The 26,426-nt window shown below is 36.7% G+C and overlaps 2 protein-coding genes across 2 annotated transcripts in view; both read left to right on the plus strand.

The window, feature by feature from the left end:
- The first annotated feature begins 1,004 nt into the window (after positions 1-1,004).
- LOC125249204 (alpha-2-macroglobulin-like) lies at positions 1,005-17,368 on the plus strand. The gene is given in 35 exon segments (XM_048161437.1): positions 1,005-1,117; positions 1,206-1,386; positions 1,496-1,652; positions 3,262-3,314; positions 3,405-3,425; positions 4,719-4,884; positions 4,994-5,032; positions 5,035-5,074; positions 5,153-5,246; positions 5,357-5,474; positions 5,560-5,669; positions 5,739-5,909; positions 6,002-6,232; positions 7,571-7,783; positions 7,905-8,054; positions 11,985-12,101; positions 12,265-12,340; positions 12,865-13,009; positions 13,252-13,477; positions 13,548-13,674; positions 13,752-13,873; positions 13,972-14,023; positions 14,104-14,187; positions 14,269-14,445; positions 14,624-14,699; positions 14,893-15,049; positions 15,308-15,382; positions 15,464-15,626; positions 15,727-15,920; positions 16,013-16,225; positions 16,339-16,460; positions 16,559-16,640; positions 16,842-16,925; positions 17,004-17,109; positions 17,207-17,368. Coding segments are annotated over 35 exon segments (4,269 nt in total). The 5' UTR covers positions 1,005-1,031; the 3' UTR covers positions 17,248-17,368.
- Positions 17,369-19,935: 2,567 nt separating this feature from the next.
- The window catches only part of LOC125249203 (alpha-2-macroglobulin-like), a 29,096-nt gene continuing 22,605 nt past the window's right edge, over positions 19,936-26,426 (plus strand). Inside the window, exon 1 of the mRNA XM_048161436.1 lies at positions 19,936-20,203. Within this exon, the coding sequence (XP_048017393.1) occupies positions 20,118-20,203 (86 nt within the window). The 5' untranslated portion in view covers positions 19,936-20,117. The remainder of the gene's footprint in view (positions 20,204-26,426) is intronic.

Genomic DNA, 26,426 nt, shown 5'->3' on the forward strand with positions numbered 1-26,426 from the left:
GTATCTCAGTGGTCCTGCAAACGATAGAAAAGGGGTATGCGATTCATTTCAGAACACGCCCACCCCGATTCAACAGGGTTCTACCCTTTTGGTTTTTTACATTCCCAGAACGAACACTGAATATTTAGAGAACGTTCTTATAACAAAATTCTGTTAGCTGGGTATTCAGGGGGTTGCGTTAAATTGGTTCTCCTCATATCTCAAAGGTCGCACTTTTTCAGTTAATATTGGCAAACAACTCATAACACTTTTAAATCTAGCCTAAAGACTCATTTATTCTCTTTAGCTTATGATGTTGCCTGAATTATATAGGAAGTTTTATGGTCTATCTTGCATGCTTTATATTTTATCTTATGAATTAGTTTTATTATCTTTTATCCTCTGTGTAAAATTGTACAGCACTTTGGTACAACACACGTTGTTTTTAAATGTGCTTTATAAATAAACGTGAACTTGAACTTGAACATCTGCACATCCATCCTAATGCCAGAAACATGTTTGTTTTTAAAATATCATTTTACCAGTTTGTGCAGCACATAATTTATTCTTAAAATTCTTTATTGAAATATTTATTTCAATATAATATTTATTTATTGAGCAGGGCTTTCAGAAGCCATGTTAGAAGGGGTCAAAGGATTTGCAAACCTAAACATTAATTTACGGTAACTCGGTCACTCAGATTGAGTGGGTGTAGGTGATTTTTGACCCTCAGTGCAAGTGCAAGTGTTTGTTTAATCAGGAAAGAGGTCAGTAGCCTTATGTTTTGTTTTGTTTTTCTGTACATATTCAGATGGTATGATGTGTATATTTCACTATTTCATATTTTCTTCAGGCTACTGATAGAAAACATAGTAGAACAGATAGCACAAGTTAACTTTGGTGTTTTAAATTTATTTAGTTAGCAGTGCTAATTCAGCACACAAGTTTTCAGAATAATGCCTGCATGGTTGAATCATTAATCCGATTTTGAAGAATCTCCTTTAAAAGAGACTGTCTAGTTTATCTCATGACCTGGATGATCGCTCCTCATCATGGCTTTGAGTTTTAAGTGCTGTTGGAAAGAGGTCCTTCTGCTCTCTTTCCTTCTGGTCTGTGCCAATGGACAAAGTTCAAGACCGTAAGTTTCTATTGAAGAACATTATTGATCACTTTATTGTCTGTGTTTGAATAAATAATTATTGATTACTTTATTAATCTCTCAACAGATCTTTCATTGTGACGTTTCCAGCAGTGATCGAGTCGGGATCTGAGGCCAAATTCTGTGCAAGTCTTCTCAAGCCCAATGAAAGCCTTGTCATGAACATTCATCTGGTTCATGGTGACCAGAGCACTTTACTGCTGCAGGAGAAAGCTGAGGAAGAGTTTCATCGCTGCTTTAACTTCAAGGTCTGCCATCAAAACATGCAAATGATTAATATTATCAAAAATGTATCATCATAATGCATCTAATGTTTGTGATGGCAGTTTGTGAATACAGGATATTATTTCTCATTAGGCTCCTCTGGTTGAAGCAGAATCGGTACAGGAAATGAAGGTAGAACTTCAAGGAGAGACTTTCAAGATGACTGATGAGAGAAAAGTCATGTTCAAGCCTTACCATCCTCTGACCTTTATCCAGACTGATAAACCCATCTATCTTCCAGGACAGACAGGTGAGCTGTGAATGTTTCTGTGGAATGGTATGCAGAAAATGACTGTTCCCCCTGAAAGAAAACTGCAATAATATTACTGAGATACCATCCCGATCTCTGTGAACAGAGACTTTGTGCAGCCAGTCAGAAGGTTTTTGACACGATTCTGCCTGTTAATCATTTTGCGCATTAAGTAGGTAGTGCCCCTTAGGCATAACCTGATTTTGCTGAGTTCAACATGTTTCTGGATCAACATTTTTGTTGATCCTGGAACAACATTCAAATCAACCAATCAGATTTGAGGGACAAGTTTACAGATTATGTCAAGTTTAGGCTTAAAATCATGAATTGGTGCATCTACATCAGTGTTATTCATCTATCATTTCCCTCTGATTTTTGGGATAACTTATGGGTAGGGTTAGGTTTAGGGGTAGGAATAGCGTTAAGACTAAATTTTCTGACTGGAATGTTGTTCCAGGATCAACAAAATATGTTGACCCAGGAACGCATCTAACTCAGCAAAATCAGGACATGCAGTCGGAAACTGATAGGTGGAAACGGAGAGTGTGATCGGAGAACTTGGAGCGGTTTTCATGAGTTTGGAGGACAGAGGAAAACGATAGACAATAGGTTATCAGTTACCATATTTCACCCTTACGGAACAAAAATATATGGGAATATACTGCAAAATATAATGCAATATACATGATACATTTCCATATATGGGAAACTAGTGCTTATATTTTTTAATATACTGCAATATATGCATTAACCATGTATGGCTATATATTGATACATATAAAATACTTATAAATGAAGACAAAAAGAGCATTACATGTATTATTCATAAAGTTTAATCCTTTACTGTGTACATATATTGCACATACATTTTCCCATATAGATTTGATTGTGTGTACACACATTTATACACACATTCACTGAATGAGTTACAATCAGTGGTTACAACAGACTTCTAGTTCCCAGCATGCTCTTCTTCTGATTTTCGAGAGTAAATGTTAAAATTTAGTGCTATTTCATGTGTTTTGCTCAATATTGATATAGGGGGGAGATCTGTCAGTGTTTAAAGTTGTATTATTTTGGAATTTAAAAGGTTTTCTGGTATGTGTGAGTTTTTGGGGTTACCACTGTGCTGAAGAGTAGAGTCTGAGGTTAGGTTGTCGATCAGCTAAACAACATTAAGGTTATAATAACTTTATTAAAGTTAGCAGCTGTGCATACTATAGCATAGTGGTAGTCTCTTTGGTAGAGACTTTAGTACATGCAGGTGTGTTTTTGTTAACTAAATTGAAAATGTGTTACATAATTTATTTTGCCATATATGTGTTTATACTGCATGAGTAAATATAACTGCAATATATTATGCTGATTTTAAAATTACCTACATTATGACATGTAATATATTTACGCAATCTATTTTCAAGTATACTGTTAAATCATGTAATATATTGATCATTCATATATAGGGAAATATATTTTCTTTCCATAAGGGCAAGCTTTTAGGATAATTAAGAAAATAAGTTATCATTGCTTTTAACCCTTGGTTATGCAAAGCTATAGCTAGTACGAAACAGCATTTTAGCCTATTTAAAACGCATTTCTGTTTTCACAGTGAACTTCAGAATTTTTATTATGGATACAAACTTTGTACCCTGTGATCAGCAGGTTTGACATGTTTTATCTTGCACTTTGATATTTATCTTATGTTGACTTTTAATATTCCAATATGTTAAATTGCCATTTCATCTTTTACAGTATAGTACAGTCATGCTTCAGGTAAGAACACGGATACCCTTCCCATAGGTGGATATCTCCACTCTATGTTTCAGAAAAGTGGGGCTGCAAACAGTAACCTATTGATTACATGATTTAATGTTCAATTACATGATAAAAAGCTCATTATTTTTCTTATAGCTTGCATTGTTACAACACCTGTTTTCTCCCTCTGTCTGAACGCTCAGTTTTAGTTTTGTTTTCTTTAAAACACACCTTCTGAAAAGACCAGTCTACTCCCACGTAGAAGACAACGATCTCAGGACCTTGCGCAATGTTCCCTAAAAGTTCTCAAAAGGTGATGAAAATTCCGAACCTTAACAGAACATTCGGGACGTTCCTAAATCGTTCTCTTTTGGTAATGAAAGTGCTGCAGTTCAAGTTTCCTTACATGACTTTAGGGGAACGTTCCATTTTGGTTATTTTATGGTCAAAAAAGAACATTACAAAGAGGACATTTGGGACATTAACAGAACGTTCCCACACGGTCCTCTATTGGTCATTTAATAACGTTCTCGATATGAGTTTAGGGGGACGATCTATTTTGGTTATTTTATGGTCATGCAAGAACGTTACAAAGAGGACATTTGGGAAGTTAACAGAATGTCCTATAGTAATAGCCCATTAAACATTCCCAGAACATCCTGAATGTTCCCTGATGGTCCACCAAATAAAGTTCCCCAAACCTTAAAAGAACTCCACATCGTGAACGTCTCTGAACGTTCTGGGAAAGTTACTAGGTGAGAGGTTACCCCACTAGAAATTTTACGTTCCCAGAACATTCTCAGAACATCTACTGGTATTAAGGACATTGTCTAGTAACGTTTTTTGTTAAAGAACTTTTAGGCAAAGTTGCGCAAAGTCACAAGAATGTTGCCTTCTACGTGTGTGTTTTAAAGAAAATAATGAAGTTTGAAGTCACCATTACTGAGGTGAGCGTTTGCTTTAGATGGGCTCTTGATTCTTGCCATCTAAGCATAAGATTTTCTCAGTCTGTTTTAACTATGTTGTCAAGACTAGTTCGTTATAGCAAAAAACACAAGCGAAATTCTGATCCGGTTAATTGGGATGTTTACGTTCACTGTTCCTCTCCAGAGTCTAAACTATGAGTGTGTTGTTAGTTTTGCATATTAGTTAGGGTTTTTTTTACAACTTTTTTAAAATGTCATTATACAGACAGAGTTTTGAGCTGTGTCATTTATGACTCACACAGACCTCATGAATCAGTGTATGATCCTCAACAATGGTGACAATAAAAAAAATGACTGTAACCTAACAAATTTGGCTATTAAACAGGACAGTCGAGGTAATCAGATTGGTCAATGGACAAATGTTTCTTCAACAAGATGGATTTTGCAGCGTTCTTATGAATTAAACCCAGAGGCCCGTCAAGGTACATACAAACTGAAGGCTTTTTTTGGTAACAGGATGATCTCACATGAATTTGAGGTGAAAAAATATGGTAAGTTACAAAAACAAACAATGTGCAATGTTTAAGTGGGCCAAATTCAATAATATCTTTGTATGCTCTTATGAAATTTGACTAATAATAATTTCCCTCTGACTTCTAGTTTTGCCTAAGTTTGAAGTTACAGTGACAGCACCAAAAACAGCATTGATGATGAATTAATGGCAGTTCAAGTTTGTGGAAAGTAAGTGGAGTGGGGTTTTTTTATGCATTAAGAGAGTTATAAGAATTTTCTTGTACATTTTCTTGTACATTTTCACAGATACACTTATGGACAGCCCGTATCTGGTAAATCATCGGTGAAAATGTGCCATCACTGCCATGGTCGTTCACTGTGTGTGAATGAAACCACTGAGGTTTGTCAGTTTCTCTGCAGTACCAAAACTGACGTGTGGCATTTATTTCCTGCATCTAGCCAATTAAGTCCCTCTTAAACAGTAAGTTTGCATTCATTCATTACCTTTAGATAAAAAAAACAGGCTGTGCCATCCATACCTTTGATATACCTGCCTTTTTAAAATCAACATATGATCCTCTGAAACATTCTCTTCATGTTGAAGCAACAGTAACTGAAGAAGGAACAGGTAAGCTCTTAATTATTTAAATGAGAGCTTTAAAATCTGATTTCATTAAAATGCAAGTTTTAGACTCGCTATTTGTATTTCACAGAGATCACCATGACCAAATCTGAATCTGTATCTCTCACTTATGAAATTGGTAAAGTCACACTTACTGACCTGCCCAAAACATATGAACATGGATCAGTTATAGAAGGAAAAGTAAGTCTAAAATGAGTTTGTCTCTGTTTAGCAATATATTATTCATTCCATATGTTTTTTTATTATTAGGTCAACCTAACAAGATTCAAAGGAACCCCTCTTCCAAACAAAGACATATATTTATTGAAAGATAACAGTTGGCCATCAAAAGTGCTGCTAAATCTCACTACAGACAGCGATGGACTGGCCAGCTTCTCTCTTAATACATCTAGTCTTTCTAAAAGTAATATTAATCTGATGGTATGATCCTTTTGATTCTTTTGATGGTATTTTCTTTTGTGTTCCCTGAAGGGTTCAATTGCATGAATCATTTCTGATTCTTTGTTTTCCAGGCAAGTGTGTATCCAGGGTATATTTGTCATCATCACAACACACCTTACATCTCTGAGGATAAAAAAACAGTTCAGCTCCTCCGGCCTGCCATTCCATACACCCCAATAATAAGTGAATTGATTATAGAGAATATTGAGCAACTATTAAAGTGTGATGCTGAGTTTACTGTGACCAACTATTATTTTGTTAGAGAGACAATTGAAAACTTCAAAACGGACATTGTCTATATGGTGAGAACATGTGCAGCATGTACATTATTACAGAGATGTTTTTGTTTAACAGTGTTCATTGCAGAGGTGGGAAGTCCAGGGGTCAGAGAGTAAAAGTCCTGCCATATTTTTATTCCACCCACTGAAGCATTAATGAGATAAATAAGTGTTTAATTGAGTGATGATTGACCATTATTGAAGACACCTGATGATAACAAGCAGAATCACCAAAGGAGAAAATCACTATTTTTAAGTTACCATCATCGAGGTCAGGGTTTGCTTTAGTTGAGCTCTTGACCCTTGACTTTTTAATATTAGTTTTTGTTTGGGCAGTTTTAACTACAAACAAAGTCAATCAGACAGTCAAAGATAAAAGATGATCAGGTGGTGTTGGTTCACATAATAATTTTTTGAACAGAGTCACTGAACTCATTTAGAGCCCAATCTTAGTTAGATTTACATTATTGATTACAGCAGCACTGTGATTCTACAGCAGAAGATCAACTTTATCAATACAAAAATATTTTTTTTAAAGCTCTGATTTAAAAAAAAAAAAGTCTTGTTTAAACACACAGACATCAAGAATCAGTCTGTGAATCTCAAGAGTGGTGAGAGTAATAAAGCATGTTGCAATGCATTCTGGGTGCCACCAATCAAAATGTATCCATGCCTCCCAATAAATTATGAGCTGAATTGTCTTAGTAATTTTCTTTATTCTCACTATTTAAATTTTGCTGTTTTTCTGTGACTTTTTAGTAGCTTGTTTTCTAATGTTCAGAGTTGATCTGTTTATCAGAATATGTTGCTTGTCACCATCATTGAAATTCATACGCTGATTCTTGATGTCTGTGTGTGACTGAAATTTTTTTTTGAATTGTATAGATGAAGTTGGTCTTCTGCTGTAGAATCTCAGTGTTGCTGTAATCAAAGTAAATCTAACTAAGATTGGGCTCTAAATGAGTTCAGATCAAATAATGATTATGTGAACTCATAACCAACACCACCTGATCATCTTTTAACTTTGCTTGTCTGGTTGGTTTTAATGCATGTAAAACTGCCCAAACAAAAGCTATTATTAAAAAGTCAAGGATCAAGAGCTCAACTAAAACAAACCCTGACCTCGATGATGGTAACTTAAATATAGTGATTTTCTCCTTTGGTGATTCTGCTTGTTATCATCAGGTGTCTTCAATAATGGTCAATCATCACTCAATTAAAGACTTATTTATCTCATTAATGCTTCAGTGGGTGGAATAAAAATATGGCAGGACTTTTACTCTCTGACCCCTGGACTTCCCACCTCTGGTTCATTGGCAGCACTAGTCAGTTTGTTATCAGAGTGTCATCTGTCTGTTTCAGGTCTTGTCCAGAGGAGTGATCGTTCATCATGGATATGAGAAGGTTGAAGTGAAATCTTCTAATGGAGTAGCAAGAGGCACAATGTCATTCAAACTGTCTATTAGTGCAGATCTGGCTCCAGTAGTGCAGATTCTGGTGTACTGTGTTCTGCCCAGTGAAAATGTTGTTGCTAGTAGCAAAAATTTCAACACTGAAAAGTGTTTTAAAAACAAGGTATGTAAAAACACTTTGGGATCTTTTACGCTTGTTTGGAATTAATTTTGGGCAGCTTCAGAAATGAGTCCCTCCTCACTGTCACAGTCATTCTGACTCAATTCTACTGTTGTTGTCACAGGTGTCTCTGCAGTTTTCTCCTGCTAAAGCAGTTCCTGGTGAGAAAAACACTCTGCAGCTCTCAGCTCAGCCTGGTTCACTGTGCGGCCTCAGTGCTGTAGATCAGAGCGTCCTGATCCTGAAGTCAGGACAACGTCTGAATGCTGACAAGGTTTTGATGCTTTAATATTTAGTAGATGAAATGCCTTTCCATACCAGCAGGTGACAGTAGCTGAACAGCCAATCAAAATGATCAGATGCCCCTATGGATCGATGAGCTCCAACAACGTTGATTCAACATGTCGAAAGGCAGGAACACACCAAGCTGACGGTCGACCATCGGGCAGTTTTTGTTCATCTGCTTTCATCGCCACTAGTTCATCAGCATCGGCTTAGTGTGTTCCTGCCTGAGTCGGCTAGAAAAAAGCGAACGAGGACCAACTTCAGCTGATGGTGTGGAACACACTGAGAAAACTTAGTCGGCTGCAGAGGTGGGCAGAGGTGGGAAGTCCAGGGGTCAGAGAGTAAAAGTCCTGTCATATTTTTATTCTACCCACTGAAGCATTAATGAGATAAATAAGTGTTTAATTGAGTGACGATTGACCATTATTGAAGACACCTGATGATAACAAGCACACAGTAAAATCCACAGAGTTAAATCAACTCTGCTCAGATAACATTTGGTCCCTCTCTGAATAGTGTTAAAATAACACTGAAGCAGGAGGAGTTAAAGTTAATGAGATAATTAAGCTATTAATTCATGGATGATTGAACATTAATGATGAACACCTGCTGTTAACAAGCAGAATAACTGAAGAAAAGACAAACACAAGAACTACAAGTGACTTCAGCCAGAACCATTTAATTGAAATCAACTGAAGGTAAAGCCGAGTTCAGACTGCACGATTTTAGCCCCGATTTTGGCCCGCTGACAGGTTTTGAGAAATCTCCGACAAATGCCCGAAATCACAGGCAAATCGGTGCTCGTTCACGCGAGTGACAATCACGCAGTGTGAATGAGCAAAGACGCGATCTGAGAGAATCGCCGACGCCCGTGAGATATTTGGCATGCTAAATATCTGGACCTGTTGGCGATTCAAAATCCTGCCGTGTGAAAAGTGTTCTGACTGAAAACTACATCGGCGATGACCGACAGCCAATGAGAGAGCAAGATACAGAGCAGCGGGGAGTTCGGGGAGGAGTTATAGACCACAATATCAGCAAGCATGGCTTTGTACACGTAAACATTACAATTCAAACAAAAACAAAGCACAAGCATTTGCTTGACCATCCGCAACAGCAGCACATTGAAAAGTTATGTTTTTAGCTCCAACTGTTGTTGCAGAACACACAATCCTTGTTCTTCGCGTCTCCCCAAACATTTCCTCCTCCATATTCTTCTTTTCTTTATGTTGTTTTCGCTGCAAATCAGCGCACAGGCAATTCGTATTTCAAGCTTCTTGCGGGCTACTATATTAATAATAATCCCACCGTGTGTCTCAATCAGCTCCCTAGTTCAGTAGTCAGGGCACTGATCAGGGAATCAACCACATTCACTTTCATGATATACTGATTCACAACCTAGGGAGCTGATTGAGACGCAGGGCCAGTCTCACAGGAGAACTCCAGTCTTGCACGCATGATATCGCGTTGTTTCCTTGTCATGTCTCGCATGTGTTTGGTTGTGAAACGTAGTTTGCGTGCCAGACAGAGTTGTCGGCGATTCTTTCTATTGTAAAGTCATGCAGTGTGAAACCTTCTGTCGCCAATCCATCATGCAGTATGAACATAGCAGCGACTGAATTCTGGCCAAGATAGTCATGCAGTGTGAAAAGAACAGTGACCCGACTACTTTGAAAATCGTGCAGTCTGAACTCGGCATAAAAGACATTACATCTCTTAAGATCTGATTAAAAGATCTGATTTACTTATTACTAACCATATTGACTTTATTTCTGTCACATGTCTAAATAATTTCTTATTGAGAATTAACAGAAGTTTAGATGTTGGTTTTATTGGTCAATAAATTATGCCACCATTGTAGTGGTCAGGGTTTGTTTTAGTTGGGGACTTGACCTTTTTATGTTTTTAAAATAATTTGTGTTTGTGCAATTGCAATAGTGTTTCACAACAAACACTTCTGCATTGCTGAATCAAAAGACTAAAGGAGCAGATCCACATAAATTTGCAGCTTGAAAGACATTTCAAATAAGCATCATAAAGAGGTTTTGTTCTCTTTGGTTTCTGGACTGAGATTCAGCTATCAAAAAAACTGCAACCAAAAAAAAGCCATTAAACAAATACCACCTTAATACTTCAGTGCTAAAAGCAGCTATTTTTGCTCAGGCTTATACAAGAAAATATAGCATACAATCCTCAACAGTGGTGACAATAATTATTCATACTGCAGTGCATGATGGGAGTTTTGTCCTATGGTGATACCCAGCATGCATTGTAGCATGAAGCATCTTATTTTTATCACCATTGTTGAGATTCATATGCTGATTCTTGATGTCTGTGTGTGTCTAAGTGTTGGAGTAGTTCAATTTTTTTTATGCACTACATGGTTTTACAATTAAATGTTTGCTGCAGTACTTTTTTCTCATGTTGTAGTTTTACAGGATTGCTAATGCAAAACCAAAATGTACAGATGATTAACATTCAATCAGGCCATCTCACAATAACTATAACAGCATATAAGCACTGAATTCACAACAAATTATTTTAAAAACATAAAAAGGTCAAGAGCCCAACTAAAACAAACCCTGACCACCATGATGGTGGCATATTTTATTGACCAATAAACACCAACATCTAAACCTATGTTAATTCTCAATAAGAAACTATTTAGACGTGACAGAAATAAAGTCAATATGTTTAGTAATAAGTAAATCATGTCTTGAGACATTTAATGTCTTTTAAAAAAGATTTATTTCAGGCACACACAGACATCAAGAATCAGCATATGAATCTCAATGACGGTGACAAGCAACATATTCTGATAAACAGATCAACTCTGGACATTAGAAAACAAGCTACTAAAAAGTCACAGAAAAACAGCAAAATTTAAATAGTGAGAATAAATAAAATTACTCAGACAATTCAGCTCATAATTTATTCATGCAGCAATGCATGATGGGAGGCATGGATGAATTTTGATTGGTGGCACCCAGAATGCATTGCAACATGATTCACAGACTGATTCTTGATGTCTGTGTGTTTAAATGAAACTTTTTTTAAAAATCAGAACTTTAAAAAAAAAAAAAATTGTATTGTAAAAGTTGATCTTCTGCTGTAGAATCACTGCTGCTATAATCAACAATGTAAATCTAACTAAGATTGTTTGAACGCTAAATGAGTTCAGTGAATCAGATCAAATAAAACTGCTCAAACAAAATTAATATTAAAAAGTCAAGGGTCAAGAGCTCAACTAAAACAAACCCTGACCTCGATGATGGTAACTTAAAAATAGTGATTTTCTCCTTTGGTGATTCTGCTTGTTATCATCAGGTGTCTTCAATAATGGTCAATCATCACTCAATTAAACACTTATTTATCTCATTAATGCTTCAGTGGGTGGAATAAAAATATGGCAGGACTTTTACTCTCTGACCCCTGGACTTCCCACCTCTGGTTAAACCTAATTTCTTCTCATTGTAACTGTAACGATTAGGCAAAGAAGCAGGCAAAGAGCAGGATGGGAAGAGAATCCACATGCAGCAAAGTTTTATTTAAAAAAAAAAAAAAAAAAAAAATATATATATATATATATATATATATATATATATATATATATATATATATATATATATATATATATATATATAAAAAATCCAAACCACAAGCAAGATGAGGAAACATACTATGATGACAAACAACAACTGAAGACGTGACTTTAAATAGACAAACCTTAACGAGCTAATGACACACAGGTGGATGTAATGACAACACTGACGGGGAAACTAGTTTTCTGATACAATGGTAAAGGACTAATGGGGAGTGCCCTCTGGTGGATATACTCTGGCTGACTGGTGTGACAGTTACAGTAAGGATTAAATGATACACAAAAATCTGATAGTGTGTGAATGTGTTCTTTTCACAGATCTTCAACCTGCTTCCAGTGCAGTCGGGGTCAGCTTATCCTCGTAGAGTTGATGATACACAGGAGTGTGTGTATATGCTGTATGTGTCGATAGACAACGCCTTAAAGTCCTCAAAGGTGACAAGTGGATCATAAGAGTGACAGTGATATAGATAATGATTGCCTACATACATAAAATGGCATGATATTAAAATTAAGTATATTTGTGATTATCAATATTATAAAAATTCTGATTTTGGTTACAGTATATTTAATTTGGTTAAATTTTGCTGTTTGACAGAGAGTGGGATTGAAGATGGCAACAAATTTGGCTGTGACATCCGAAAGCTTGACTTGTGAAATGTACAGGGAGTTATGTATGTCTGTTATTCTTACATATAGGCCTATACCAGTTCAATGAATACATTTGCTAAACATTATTTATAGTAAATTTTACGATTTTATATGATGAGTGAATCCAGTATTATTAGGCATTATCAACATGACACTGCAATAGTACAGTAAGATTAAAATAAGTTATTTTCTTAATCTTGATGACAATAAGGACCCACAAATAAGAACCAAGAACCCACAAATGATCCCTTTGAAAGAGACCCCCTTCCTAAAATATTAATGCAGTTAAATATTGCCATGTATAAAGACCCATATAGACTCAGAGAAAAGTGTGAGACTATGAGATTAAAGACATGTTTGCAAAATAATTTTGGCATTAGTGTTACTGGCTTTATATTATTAATGTACAAAGCAAATAATTAAAATATCTTCAAGACATTTACTTTGCATTAAGATGACAGTATTCCTCATTATCTTTGAATAAAGCTGCAATTTTTAATTTATGATGGAGATACAGAACAGATTTATTTTGATTTTCTGTATTCAGTTTTTTTTCTTGAAGATAGAGGCTTTTACATCAATAGAATGAAGGCCCGGAAAGATGACAGTGAAAAGAAAGATGATCCTTCAGCTGAAGAAAACGTTCGGTCCTCCTTTCCAGAAACATGGATTTGGCAACTTGTTGAAACTGGGTTGGTAAAGCAGCCTTAGAAAGTCAGTTATCTGTCAACATAAAAAAGTAACAAATATAGCACAATAATTGTTATGATTAATTTATTCTCATGCCCAGCACTGATATCCAAAAACATGTGGATAGAAAACATCCTTCATTCTGTTTTGGATTCTGAATCCAGAGTGTTTTAAATGCTGAATGTTGTTTGAGGAAAAGTGTATCTTAACAGCACAATCAAATATTGTTGTAATTCCTCCACAGGGACTCTGGATCAGTTCAGGTTCCTGTCACGGTTCCTGACACCATCACCTCTTGGGAGACGGAGGCCTTCTGTCTGTCCTCTGAAGGTCTGGGTCTGGCTCCTCCTGCTCAGCTGACAGTTTTCCAGCCCTTCTTCCTGGAGCTCTCTCTGCCTTACTCCATCATCCGTGGGGAGATCTTTGAGCTGAAGGCCACTGTCTTCAACTATCTGTCCAAGTGCATCATGGTGAGATTTCACACTCAGTCTTATCAAATCATATCAAATATGCCACTAATCATGTGTGGTTGATTGACAGGTTAAAGTGACTCCAGCTCCTTCCTCAGACTACACTCTCAAAGCCTCCTCTGATGATCAGTATTCATCCTGTCTATGTGCTAATGGAAGAAAAACCTTTAAATGGATCCTCACTCCTTCTGTTCTTGGTGAGTTTTCCAGTCTGAATCATTGTTTCTCAGTGTTTGTGTCTGTTGTATCTTCACGTACATGTCTTGTGTTGTAGGAGTCTTGAATATTACAGTCAGTGCAGAGGCAGAGGCGTCCCAGACTGTGTGTGACAATGAGATTGTGAGTGTCCCAGAGAGAGGACGCATTGACACGGTCACACGAAGTCTGATTGTACAGGTCAGCACACGTCAAACGTCTTCTAGGCATCATTTACCCATGATCCTAATGCTGCTCATATCAGTATGATGAGTTGATGTGATTGTTTTATGCTGCAGGCTGAAGGAACTGAAAAGACAGAGACTCACAGCTGGTTACTGTGTCCAAATGGTTTGTCCACAGACTATATTTAGCATCATAGTGTTACTCAGCTGATCACTGATGTGTGTTTCTGTCTCTCTGGTTCATAGGTGACAGTCTCTCAGAGGAAGTGGCTCTGACTCTTCCTAAAGATGTGATAGAGGGATCAGCCAGATCCACTGTTTCAGTCATTGGTAACATTTACAAATACAAGCAGAAATTAGGAGATTGGGTTTGGATTATAAAATATATTTTAACTTGTGTATGGTTTATAGGAGACATATTGGGTCGGGCACTGAGGAATCTTCACGGATTATTACGGATGCCGTACGGCTGTGGGGAACAAAACATGGCTATTCTTTCTCCCAATATTTACATTCTGCAGTATCTGGAGAACACGGAGCAGCTCACCTCAGCCATCCGAGAGAGAGCCACCGGCTTCCTGAAGAGCGGTGAGAAACATAAATCATTTCAAGAAAATACTAAGAATAAGAAAATACTGAGATTGTTTGATATCAAATTATACATTTTTCAACACACCTGAATGTCATTCAGTAAAGCTGAATCATCAGACACATCAAGTTTACCCAAACAAACTGTTGAAGTGTTAACCATTATCACACTAAACAGGATACCAGAGACAAATGAACTACAAGCATTTTGATGGATCATACAGCACATTTGGTTCTGGTGATGGGAATACATGGTAAATATATTTTCACTATTACTTTTGTTAATCAGAAATAATATCAAGGTAATCTACAATAATAAACCTAAGAGGATGGTACAAAAACATTTAAAAATGTGTCTTTAAATTCAATTATTTGTTTTGCGATTGATGATGGAATTCATTGAAACACCTGATGACATTTTTTTAATTATATCTTCCACACCACCAGGTTGACTGCTTTTGTCCTGAGGTCTTTTGGCAGAGCACAGAAATACATATTTATTGATCCACAAATTATTCAGAGTGCAAAGGAATGGTTAATAAAAATACGGGATTCAGATGGCTGTTTTATCCAACAGGGAAGACTGTTCCACAACAGAATGAAGGTCTGTCAACTTCTATCTATCTATATCTCTCTATCCATTTCTCTATCTATCTAGAACACCATAGCAACCACCTAGAAATGGTCTAGTAACTATATAGAAAACCTGGAATATTTGACCTGTATGTTTACATGTTGTTGTTGTTGTTGTTGTTTTGAATAACATTTATACTTTCTCAAGGCAGCCTCAAAGTTTGTCTAGATGAACTTCCCTTTAATAGTTTGAGTGCTTTATTTATCCTTTATTTCCCACATATTCCAGGGTGGAGTGAATGATAATGTGACCATGACTGCCTACATTACTGCATCATTGCTTGAACTGGAAACTCCAGTCACTGTAAGTTCATCTACAGGAAACACAATATAAACTCATAGAAAAATGACACTCACAGCGTCTGTTTCTCTGTTTTTGTCACAGGATCCTGTCGTCAGTAAAGGTTTGTCATGCTTGAGGTCCGTCATTGAGGATGTCAAAAACATTTACACCACTGCTCTGCTCACCTACACTTTCAGTCTGGCTAGAGACACGGACACTCGACAGCAGCTTTTCAAGAAACTGGAGGATGTTGCTATTTCAGACAGTAAGAGGTTTGTTTCTGATGACTTTCTGTCATCATTTATGACAGTACTATTGTTTTTTGTCATGCTCATTGAGTTACTCATGTGTCTTTTGTCATTAAGGGTCTCTTCTCCACTGGTCTCAGTCTGCATCTGCTGATGACTCTGATTCTCTGGCAGTGGAGATCAGCTCATATGTGCTGCTAGCTGTTCTCACTGCAGATTCAGTCACTACAGCTGATCTGGGCTATGCTAACAGGATTGTCAGCTGGCTTGTGAAGCAGCAGAATGCCTATGGAGGATTCTCCTCCACACAGGTTACTCAAACTACTCCAATAAAACACATTATTGCTGAATGTGTTGGTTTGAATGAGTAAAAGTGACATTACTGAACTCATTTATTTCCCAGGACACAGTGGTGGCTCTTCAGGCTCTGTCTTTGTACGCCACCAAAGTGTTCAGCTCTGACGGCTCCAGCACAGTGACTGTACAGTCAGCAGGAGACTCTCACCACTTTGAGGTCAATCAGGACAACAAGTTACTGTACCAGGAGAAGCAGCTGCAGAACGTTCCAGCCAAATACAGCATTGAAGTGAAGGGCTCGACCTGTGTGTCTGTGCAGGTCTGTAGTGTTCAGCTTCATTTACTCACACTCACTTTCTCTCTTGGCATTTTATGGTTATTCTGCTTTGAAACGGTTTATTAATTTATTTTTGTTTGTGTTGATTCTCTCAGATGGCTCAGTTCTACAACATTCCCACTCCTACTGGAGCTAAAACATTGAGCATTGAAGCTAAGATTGAGGGAGATTGCAAGAAATCCTCTGGACAGTACCTATTGTTAAACTTCACTGTGAAGTAAGAACAATAACTTTATGCTATAAGACATGATCTTGGTTATGGCTTTTGTTCAGTCATCATGGACTCTGATGGTTGATATAATTTTTTTTTTCCAGATATGATGGTCCACAGGCAAGAACTAACATGGTCATTGTGGATATTAAACTCTTGTCAGGATTCACAGCTGATACATCAATGGTGCGTTTGACTATGTGAAGTGATTCATTATTAGATTTACTGTACTGTCGCTGTGAATCTACTGTAAGATGGTGCAGCTATGGCCGATATTGTCCTGCTCACGTCTTGATGAACAGCATGATAGCTTACAGAGAATAGCTCTCCTGTTGGGCATGTAACAAATCATACATTTATTTCTAAAAGAAATCACTTTTTCCACAGCTTGAACCTCAAAGCACTTCAAGCGAATCACTTGTGGAACGGGTCGATTCTAAAGATGATCATGTCATCGTGTATTTGAAAGAGGTGGGAGAACAGCAACATTCATATGATAAGATGCAGTAATTCATTTACATTTTTTATTCACTGTTTATCCTCCTGCAGGTTCCAAAAAATATTGCAGTCAATCACCAGTTACAATTAAAACAGATTCTTCCAGTGAAGAATCTCAAGCCAGCTGTGATTAAAGTGTATGATTACTACCAAACAAGTAAGATTTGATGTGCCATTTTTCATTGTTTTTATTATGTGATTCAAAAGTATCAGTTGGCATTAAGCTAATTTCTTGGTATCAATATTTCCCTCAGGTGATCTGGTGGAGACTGAGTATTCATCTCACTGTGAATGAAGTGTCGTGCTTCAGTTCTGCAGCTTGGATAAATATGTTTTTATTCAGTGTTTATATCTTTTCCTGGGCAAATTAGTTTCCTGATTAGCCTATTTTATTAAACCCAGACAAACTGAAAACACTTTGGTAAGCTTACTGTATTTTTGTTCTTGATTTGTAGTTGCATCTGTGACAGCTACTGAAACAGGAATGCATTTTCAATACATTCTAATGCTAAGAGATGATGCAGTTACAGGAATGCCGTTAAGATCCATGTAGAGCCAAGTTTTTCAACCAGGAATCTCTAGAAGTCAGTGAAATTATTGAAGAAATCTGTTAAAAAGGATATATAAAACATGTTCTAAAAAACACTGTCAGAGCAAAGAATCCAGGAGTCACCATGAAACGGATGCTAGAAGAAGCATACTTCTTTCTTCTTTTGTTTAATGGCGATTTACATCTATAGTGCACATCACCACCTAAGGGCAGTTGTGCAACCATTTTTGATGCTAATTATAAATTAAAAAGACTGACTGAACTAAAAAACAAGTTTGTAAAGATAATATGGCTATAGACTTACAAGTTAGTTTTTATGTTTGGCCATTTTGCTTTCACATTTGTTGTAAGGTGAGATGTCTTAAGGATCTGCTGCTAACATCTTGGTGCCAGATACCACAGCACACCTTCAGGGGTCTAATCATGTAGTCCATCCCTCGATGGGTCAGGGCTGTTTTGGCAGCAAAAGTGGGACCAACGCAATATTAGGAAGGTGGTCATAATGTTATGCCTGATCAGTGTATACATATATAAGAAAAACTGCATGCCAATCAGAAGACATTACCAAATTAATTAGAAAATCTAGCTTTTTACATTAAATCCTTAATATAAACTTAAATACATATTTACCTCATATTGTGACAAAAGAAATTCCGCCACTGCTGTTGGTCAGAAACCTCAACAATGTGTTGTCAAAGTTAATATTGTGGCTTTAGATTATCATAAGCTACTTGCATGTGTCATTATATTAACATTTTACCAAAATCCATATAGAATATTTTATAGATTTTTGGAATTAGGTCAAATTCCTAAAGGAAAAAAAAAAGGTTTGCGGCTTAATGACCATGGGAAAATGTGGGTCCCATTGGGGACCAGTTGAGAACCACTGTATTAATGCATGCTTCTGAATGCCTCAAAATCTTAATATAAAGGAAAGGATGCATGTCATTAGTTTCAAAACCTTCTAGTAAATGTTGTTAAAGGTGCTAAAGAGGATGTTTTGTTTTATACATTTTTGCAATATTACTTGAAGCTGTCTTTACTAACTGATAAAAAGACTATTTATTAGGTGCACTGAAAGGAATAATAATAAATATCCATCATCTGTGCACGAGGTAGGGCCTTAAAAACATCAGCCAATCGTTTACGCGATCATCGCGTAAACGATTGGCCCTCTGGCTTGTCAATCACTGCCATGACGATCCATGTGAGAGACGCGCGGCTGCGCGCTCCAGTAACATTCCACACTACACAGGCGCCACATGCAGTTTTTTTGTCAGGAGACAGGAGTAACAACTGCAGATTATGAGTTACCTCTTTAGCACCTTTAAATCGGTTCATGTGAGTACAGTGGTTCAATATTAATATTATAAAGCGATGAGAATATTTTTGGTGCGCCAAAAAAAATAAATAATAATATAATAAAAATAAAAATATAATAAAAATATTTTGCTACTAGTAGCCTATAACAAAAAAAAAAAAAAATATATATATATATATATATATATATATATATATATACCCCCGGACCCCCCTAGAGGAGGTATACAGAACATTTTACAAATTCCAGTGGGAAATAATAATGTTGCCTATGAACTTTACTCATGAATACCACAACAAAGCTCCTTTCATGTCAGTAAAGCTGTTAACAGAAAATTAAAATTTGACAAAAGTTTTAATTTCGTACAGTATAAACAGCTCGTGAAAATTAAAATATTCAATTCAATAATAAATGTTGTAAATATTATTTGTGTTATTTATCTCACATTATATTTTGTAATGTGATTTTTCAAAATAGTGTAATAGTTTAATAGTTTTTTTGTACTGGCTAGTTATTTTGGTGAACTGTATTAAAACCAGATCAAAAATCCTAATAATAAAATTAAATCATATTTATTAATGTACAATGTGAAACCCACAGCAATAAAAAAAAAAATGGACTAATATATTAATTAATATTAACTTTTTAATTAATAGATAATAACAAATGAGATTTTGGTGGTATTTTGACCACTCACATAGGAAATGTCCCCGGAAATCTGGTCACCTTACTGCAAAATCAAGCTGTTATATTCATATATTTATTGTCATATTAATTCAGTGTTTATAAGCTTAATGCTAATACTAGATCTTTTAAAGAATTTTAACCCAAACTGACTAGGTTACTAGAGCAAAAAGGTTTTGTGAAAAAGTGGAAGACTTAAACACAAAGTCTGTAAAATAAACTGTTAAAAGGATTTGATGATCACTACTGATAGTATTTTATCCTTTGTTAAGTTTTATCAAACAGCTGATATTGCCATAGAAACTAGTGACTGCCGACTCGCTTTCACCCCAAAATGGCGGAAACTGAATTCAACAAATCACATGCTCCGTTACATCTCATACTCGAACGCTATTGGCTCGAGGTTTTGTCATTCTTTGACAGGATGAACCAGTCCCAAGAGCTGCGCATACGCTCGCTGCTAATAACGCCGCGCTGCTGTGGATTCATTTCGTTCACCTAAAAGATTCGTTCAAAAAGAACGATTCGTTCACGATTGTAACATCACTGACGTTACATGAGAGTAGAAACGGTCCAGTTCATCTCATGACCTGGATGATCGCTCCTCATCATGGCTCTGAATATCTGCTGCTGTTGGAAAGAGCTTCTTCTGCTCTCTTTCCTCCTGATCTGTGCTAATGGACAAACATCAACACCGTAAGTTTTTAACAGTTTCAGTGGGAGGTTAGTTTGCTTTCTAACCCAGTCAACAATTTGGTCTCACAGTGATCTTACCACGATCTCCCAGGATACTCATGATGTGGTCACAATAATACATCTAACATCTATATAACATCTAATTAGTTAGACCTATTGAATGGGGGGGGTTCGGGGGTTCCCTCACTGCCAAAGATCCAGAATTTAAGTCGGGTTTATTTTTTTAAATGTGATTATTGTCATCATTTTTTTAATCAATGTTTGTGACAAATATTCTGGGTTGCTGTTTCAAATTAATATGATACATTATTGTAGCTGGACGTGTGTGCGTGTCGCGCGTGCCGTGCGTGCTGTTCAGAGAGTAGGCGTTTCTCAATGTCAAGGATACTTCCTTGGCAGGACTGGTCCTTCCAAGTCACTTCCTTCAAAGGCTAGGCGAGGCTCCTCTTTAGCATTCGGAGAACACGTAAATGGAATAGACTAGCAAGTGCACGTCATTGCGTCATTACGTCAGTGAAAAGGTTTCTCCCGCTTTCGGGAGAAATAAAATGATTACACAGCTATCACTTCTGATCTGAACATTAAATAATTTGCTTCTCACCGATATCCGTTCACCGCGGTGTCTCTCCCCCCGGTAAACAGCTGCTTGTTTTCTACACGGAGACGTATAAACGCCTCCATTTGTTCCTTGGTCCCTGTTAAAAAAGACGAGAAAGCTATGACGCTGTGAATGGTATAATGGTATAATATTAACGTTAAATTACTTTGGACAACTTAACTAGTTATTTATAAAAGAAATGCCGGTGACGGCAACCAAGCTAACAATTGTTAAATGATGGTCCGGTTCAATAACGTAATTTGTATTTGTATAATTTATAATCAATACGGTAGTAATTCGTACTGGCATTTAAACGTTAAACTTTATTTATCTGACATTTACTACAGTTATAACAAATTTTGGTAACGTAAATATACTTACATTTGAAAGCATATTGCCCGCTAACGTCCGACATTTTTAAAAAAAATTTTTTTAACAAGATCGCAAAGCTGCGCGCATAGGATTGTGGGTGATTTAAGAGCGCGAAGGCTACACATATGCATCCTTTCCTGTATATGGGATATTTTTCGAACGAAGGACTCAGTCCTTGTTTGAAATTCCGAGGATCCTCGACATTGGAACAGTCCTTCGACGGATGTCGATGACGTAGCATCCTCGAAATTCTGGCTTCCGAGGATCCTTCCTTGACATTGGCTGTTTCTCAATATGCGTTCTTCAGCGATCTTGCGTCCATGGCTGCGTTCCACTCCAGTTTTAGACACGCACTCGCGAACTTCCCTAAACACTTCCCCTCGGGGGAATCCCTGCCGCCATTTTGAAGTGCGTTCCACTTCGTGAAGTGGACGAGGGAAGTTTACATGGACAGACCCTCGCTCCCTCGATTTTAACCGAGTCTACTTCACATGTACACTTCAGGCAGCTCCATAACCCACAATGCAACACGATTATGACGTCACCGCATATCGCGTTTAATTTACCCTACCACAAACAATTCTATGATATATTAATTATTTTTTAAAACATTTAAAACACACATATATACATATAGGATACTGTATTAAACAAATTTGTAAGGGGAAAAAATAAATAATAAATCAGCTCCATTGCGGATTCCAAGTGATCAAGGGCTTAGGACGTTCCAGTTCAGCCCACTGCAAGGTTCCGCCAGAAGTGGGCACTCGTGCAACGTAAGCAATGACGTACATCCGAGTCAACGAGACCGAGGCAAGTTAGCGAGGGAAGGGCTTTTAAAAACCGAACTGGAACGCAGCCCTTGTGTTCTTGCTCTACGTCATCATCAACCGTCGAAATTCGTTCCAATACTAAAGAACGCAAGAATGGAGGACGCATGAAAGCACCCGGATGTGTTCTTGATATCGAGGATGCATTAAATGCAAACTTCAGGGAATCGAACCGTTAAAAATCCCAGAAGACGCTGCGGCGATCGACGTACGGAAGCCTGTAAGCTTTAAAGTTCTCGTGAGATTCCAGCTACAAGCTCGCAAATACGTGACGGCTCGTGAAAGTAAACCGTTTGTTTTGCTTAATTTTAATAAAATGATAACCTGAAGAAAGCCTGCAGTATTTTTATTGGCATATAAAAAATAATCTTAACATTGACAAAGCATAACAGCCAAAGGCTACTTATTTTCATAAATACACGCGGTGAAATAAAAAGATATAAAATTATATGAAAACAATGTCTATAATAACATGAAAGAATTTTTTTAACAGGTTATGACAATTGTTTGTGATGTTATGTTGTATTTATTGTGCATTAGCCACTTATAATATGCTGGGACGGTTCTCAAATGAAATTCTCAAATGATGCGTTCTGTCCTCGCGTCCTTCCGAGATCGTTCTTTCAAGGTCGCCTGGCAAGACCGGACTCCACGTGAACGCAAGTCCGTTCTCTGCATTCTTGGAATGCAGCCATTGAGAAACGCCTAGTGCCTCAGGGATGACGCATTTTCGTAGACAAAACCCGAAAGCAAGTTAGCATTTTAGGACTTCTGGTTTTTTTTAAACTTTTACTGTGTCTTAAAATCGGCGGTTGCTAACAAATTGCTAAAAGGGACTACTTCCTTTGGCGAGGACTTTAGACGTCATCATTAAAAACAGGACATATAGGCTGCGTCCGAAATCGCATACTTCCCTACTATATAGTATGTGAAAAACAGTATGCGAGGCGAGTAGTATGTCCGAATTCATAGTATTCGAAAAACAGTAGGCGAGAAGTACCCGGATGACCTACTGCTTCCGCCCGAATTCTGTAGTAGGCATTCGATGGACGCTGCGCTATCCCGTGATGCCACAGGAGAGGATTCTTCATATTCAAAAATGGCGGAAAGCGGCGATATGCAGCTCATTCAAGTCTTTAAGTACCTCAGGGAAAAACAGTGTTTACTGTGGTTAAATTGCACTTGTTTAACATAATGTAAGTAAACGGCTGACTTATTGAAAGTTTAAACAATGTAATGAGAAGATTAAGAGTTGGCTGTAAAAAGATGTTTACTCATCATTACTGACAGCCAGTGATGGGAATAACGGCGTTATAAATAAACGGCGTTACTAACGCCGTTACTTTTTTCAGTAACGAGTAATCAAACGAATTACTTTTTCTCCCGTTACAACGCCGTTACCGTTACTGGCAAAAAAATGCCGCGTTACTATAATTGAGCTCACTGAAGCGGTTTTCATCCGAGTAGGCTCTCTCTCAGCCACAGGACCTGCAAAGATTTTTCTCTGGTGTGTGCTGCGGTTAGTCATACACAAATATAATTTTAAATTGATAATAACGATGCTCTGTGTGTGTCTGTGAGCATGCGAGCTGAGCGCGAGCTCAAACCAGAATACACTTTATGACATGCTGGATCGAAAATATGTGAAATAAGTTTTTCTAGTCGACTAGTCATTTAAGCCATTAGTTGACTAATCACATTTATATTAATTTAATTTCTTAAATACTGGAGAGAATAAACCTAATGATCGTAATATAGGCTATATCACCCAAGCGCACGCATAAAGCTTGCCATAAAGAACCGGCAAAAGTAATAATTATGAATGTGACCAAAACAGCAAGGAGACATTTTAATTGTTTATTAATAAAGTAATGTTTTCTGAATCAGTGTCCGCTGTGAAGATGAAGCTGACATACTGACTCTCGTCATCTCCGCATACTGGACGTGCCTAGAGAGAGAATGCACATTTAATCCGGATTAGGCTACATAATCAGAGTAGCCTATTTCTTTTAGTTTTTAGATATTTCATGCTTTCTATAGATATATTTCTCATGTCTGCGAGGCAAGCAGCCTATACGCTGAGTTTCGGTTCATTTAGCCTATAAGACGCGCTCCAGTTCACGCGCCAGTGATCGCGCCCGCGCCTGCCATTATTATATTGTCTGCTAGATTTGCTTCTTTTTTATTAAATCCAGGCAATTGGTTGATGAAACATTGATTAAAATTAAGATACAATTTTTACAAAACGAAATTCACTTTAAAGAAAGGATTTCTACAAAACTTAATGAAGTGTTTAAAATCATGTCTGACCCACTCCATGTCTCCCGATAGATTGCGTATCTTATGATGTATTCTGTCTCATGCTTTTCACTTTTCATAATCAAGTAAAGGAATTTAAAACATAACATAAGACTATTTAAACATAAATATGAAACTACATTTTCTTTAATGGCTACCAACACGTATTGTACAGTGAAGAGAAATTTCATAAGCAAGAGCGGATCATGAGTCACGAGTCGGATCATGATTAATTTATTCTTATATTTAATATTAGGGGCATTCAAGTTATTTGACTTTTTTTTTTTTTAAGTAACGCAATAGTTACTTTCCCTGGTAATTAGTTACTTTTATAATGATGTAACTCAGTTACTAAGTTACTATTTGTGAGAAGTAACTAGTAACTATAACTAATTACTTTTTTAAAGTAACGTGCCCAACACTGCTGACAGCACATCAAGCTAACGAACAGGTCGAGATAACATTACATTCACTTGTTATGAGATTAGAAAACTTAACGGACAGCAACATTCAGGCGGCAGTAGTTTATAGGGCTCACAGTTTGTAGTTTTTTTTAGAATATGTATATTATTATCATTGTATTTATTTGTATTGTAAATAATATTTAGTGTTGTGTATTTCTCTCGCCCTCTCTGTCTACACATTTATTTATATATAATGTATTCAAGTTTGTTTATTGATTCATGTCTTTTGTTTCTCGTGTATTTTTATATGCATTTATTTTTAACAATAAATTATTTAATTTCGTTGCTTCAAATCAGCCTCTGTCGTGATATTAACAGATGTATTTTTATTCTGAGGGAAAATTTCCTAGCTAAATACGTTAGGTGATTATACTTTGACATATTTAACAAGCTGTTGAAGAAAGCTGTTGATCTGCGAGCAGCTGACCGACGCCTCCTTTGAGCTGTTGATTGAATCGACGTTAAAACACTGATGGAAGCGGTAAGCATTAATAAAAAACATTGCTGATGAAAGCGGAGTAGAGCAGGCCCTTTAAATGTTCGCGCTGTTGTGACGACGCATGACACGTGACAACATTAACATGGCGGATGTAGTACATCCGAATTCCATTCATACTACCTATATTCATACTATATACCCTAGTGAAAAAAAAGTATACTTTATTGTATTTTAAATATATTCCCTTTTTCTATAGTACACTGCAAATATACTAACAAAAAATGTACTATCATTAAATATATAAAAAGTATATTAGTATCATATTTTCACAATGCAACTTTTAACACACTTTAAAATAATTGTACTTTAGTATATTTTAGAAAAATATACTTGAAGTGTAAGTTCAGTTTATTTTTTAAAAGTGTATTTATTTGCACTTTATAAAAATATATTTGAGGTATATTTTAACAGTGTGCTGAAAATGATCATTGTAACAATGCACTGAAAGTATATTTAAAAAATACATTATTTAATATCCTGAAGTTGTAGTGTATCTAATGTTAAATTTGAGTATATTTTTTAAGTTTACTTCTTCATCCTTGGAATTCATTATATTACTTGTGCTTATTTATTTCAGTATGAATGCATTACAAGCCCATTTAGTATATGCAGTGTAGCCTATGCAATTTACAAATATGTGTAAATGTTTATTAAGTTTACAGTGGCAGAATCATTTTACAGTCATACACACAAATCTATATTAAACAACACACCAGCAGCACAAGTAATGCGGAAAAATATGTCGAGTGGTTAAACTTAACGGAATTCAAATGTCTCTTCAACTTGGTCTGTGACCAATCAGATTTTGTTGCTCACTGCCTTCAGCCAATCAGAGCTGCTGACGTCACGGTCGTCGTCTGAATCCCCTCGTTCAGTCACTCAGGTGAAGTATATTGTCGCAATGTATAATTTATTTAATAAAACACTGAAAGCGCAATACATCGCTCAATCTTGGGGATTCTGACCAGTTCAATCAAGTGACATCGCAGACTGACCGTGATGGCGACGACAACCGGCGAATCTAATGGCCTACGCGATCCTGAAAGAACCGGAGAAAAGTGCTGCTATTGGGAGGTGAGTTGTAGTCTACCAGTTAACAAACTTTATTTTATTTTCTTTAACAAACGGAGAGCGATATTTCGGCTTGATATCTCCTTTTTGA

Source organism: Megalobrama amblycephala, linkage group LG16, assembly GCF_018812025.1.
Source record: "Megalobrama amblycephala isolate DHTTF-2021 linkage group LG16, ASM1881202v1, whole genome shotgun sequence".
NCBI classification, from domain to species: domain Eukaryota; kingdom Metazoa; phylum Chordata; class Actinopteri; order Cypriniformes; family Xenocyprididae; genus Megalobrama; species Megalobrama amblycephala.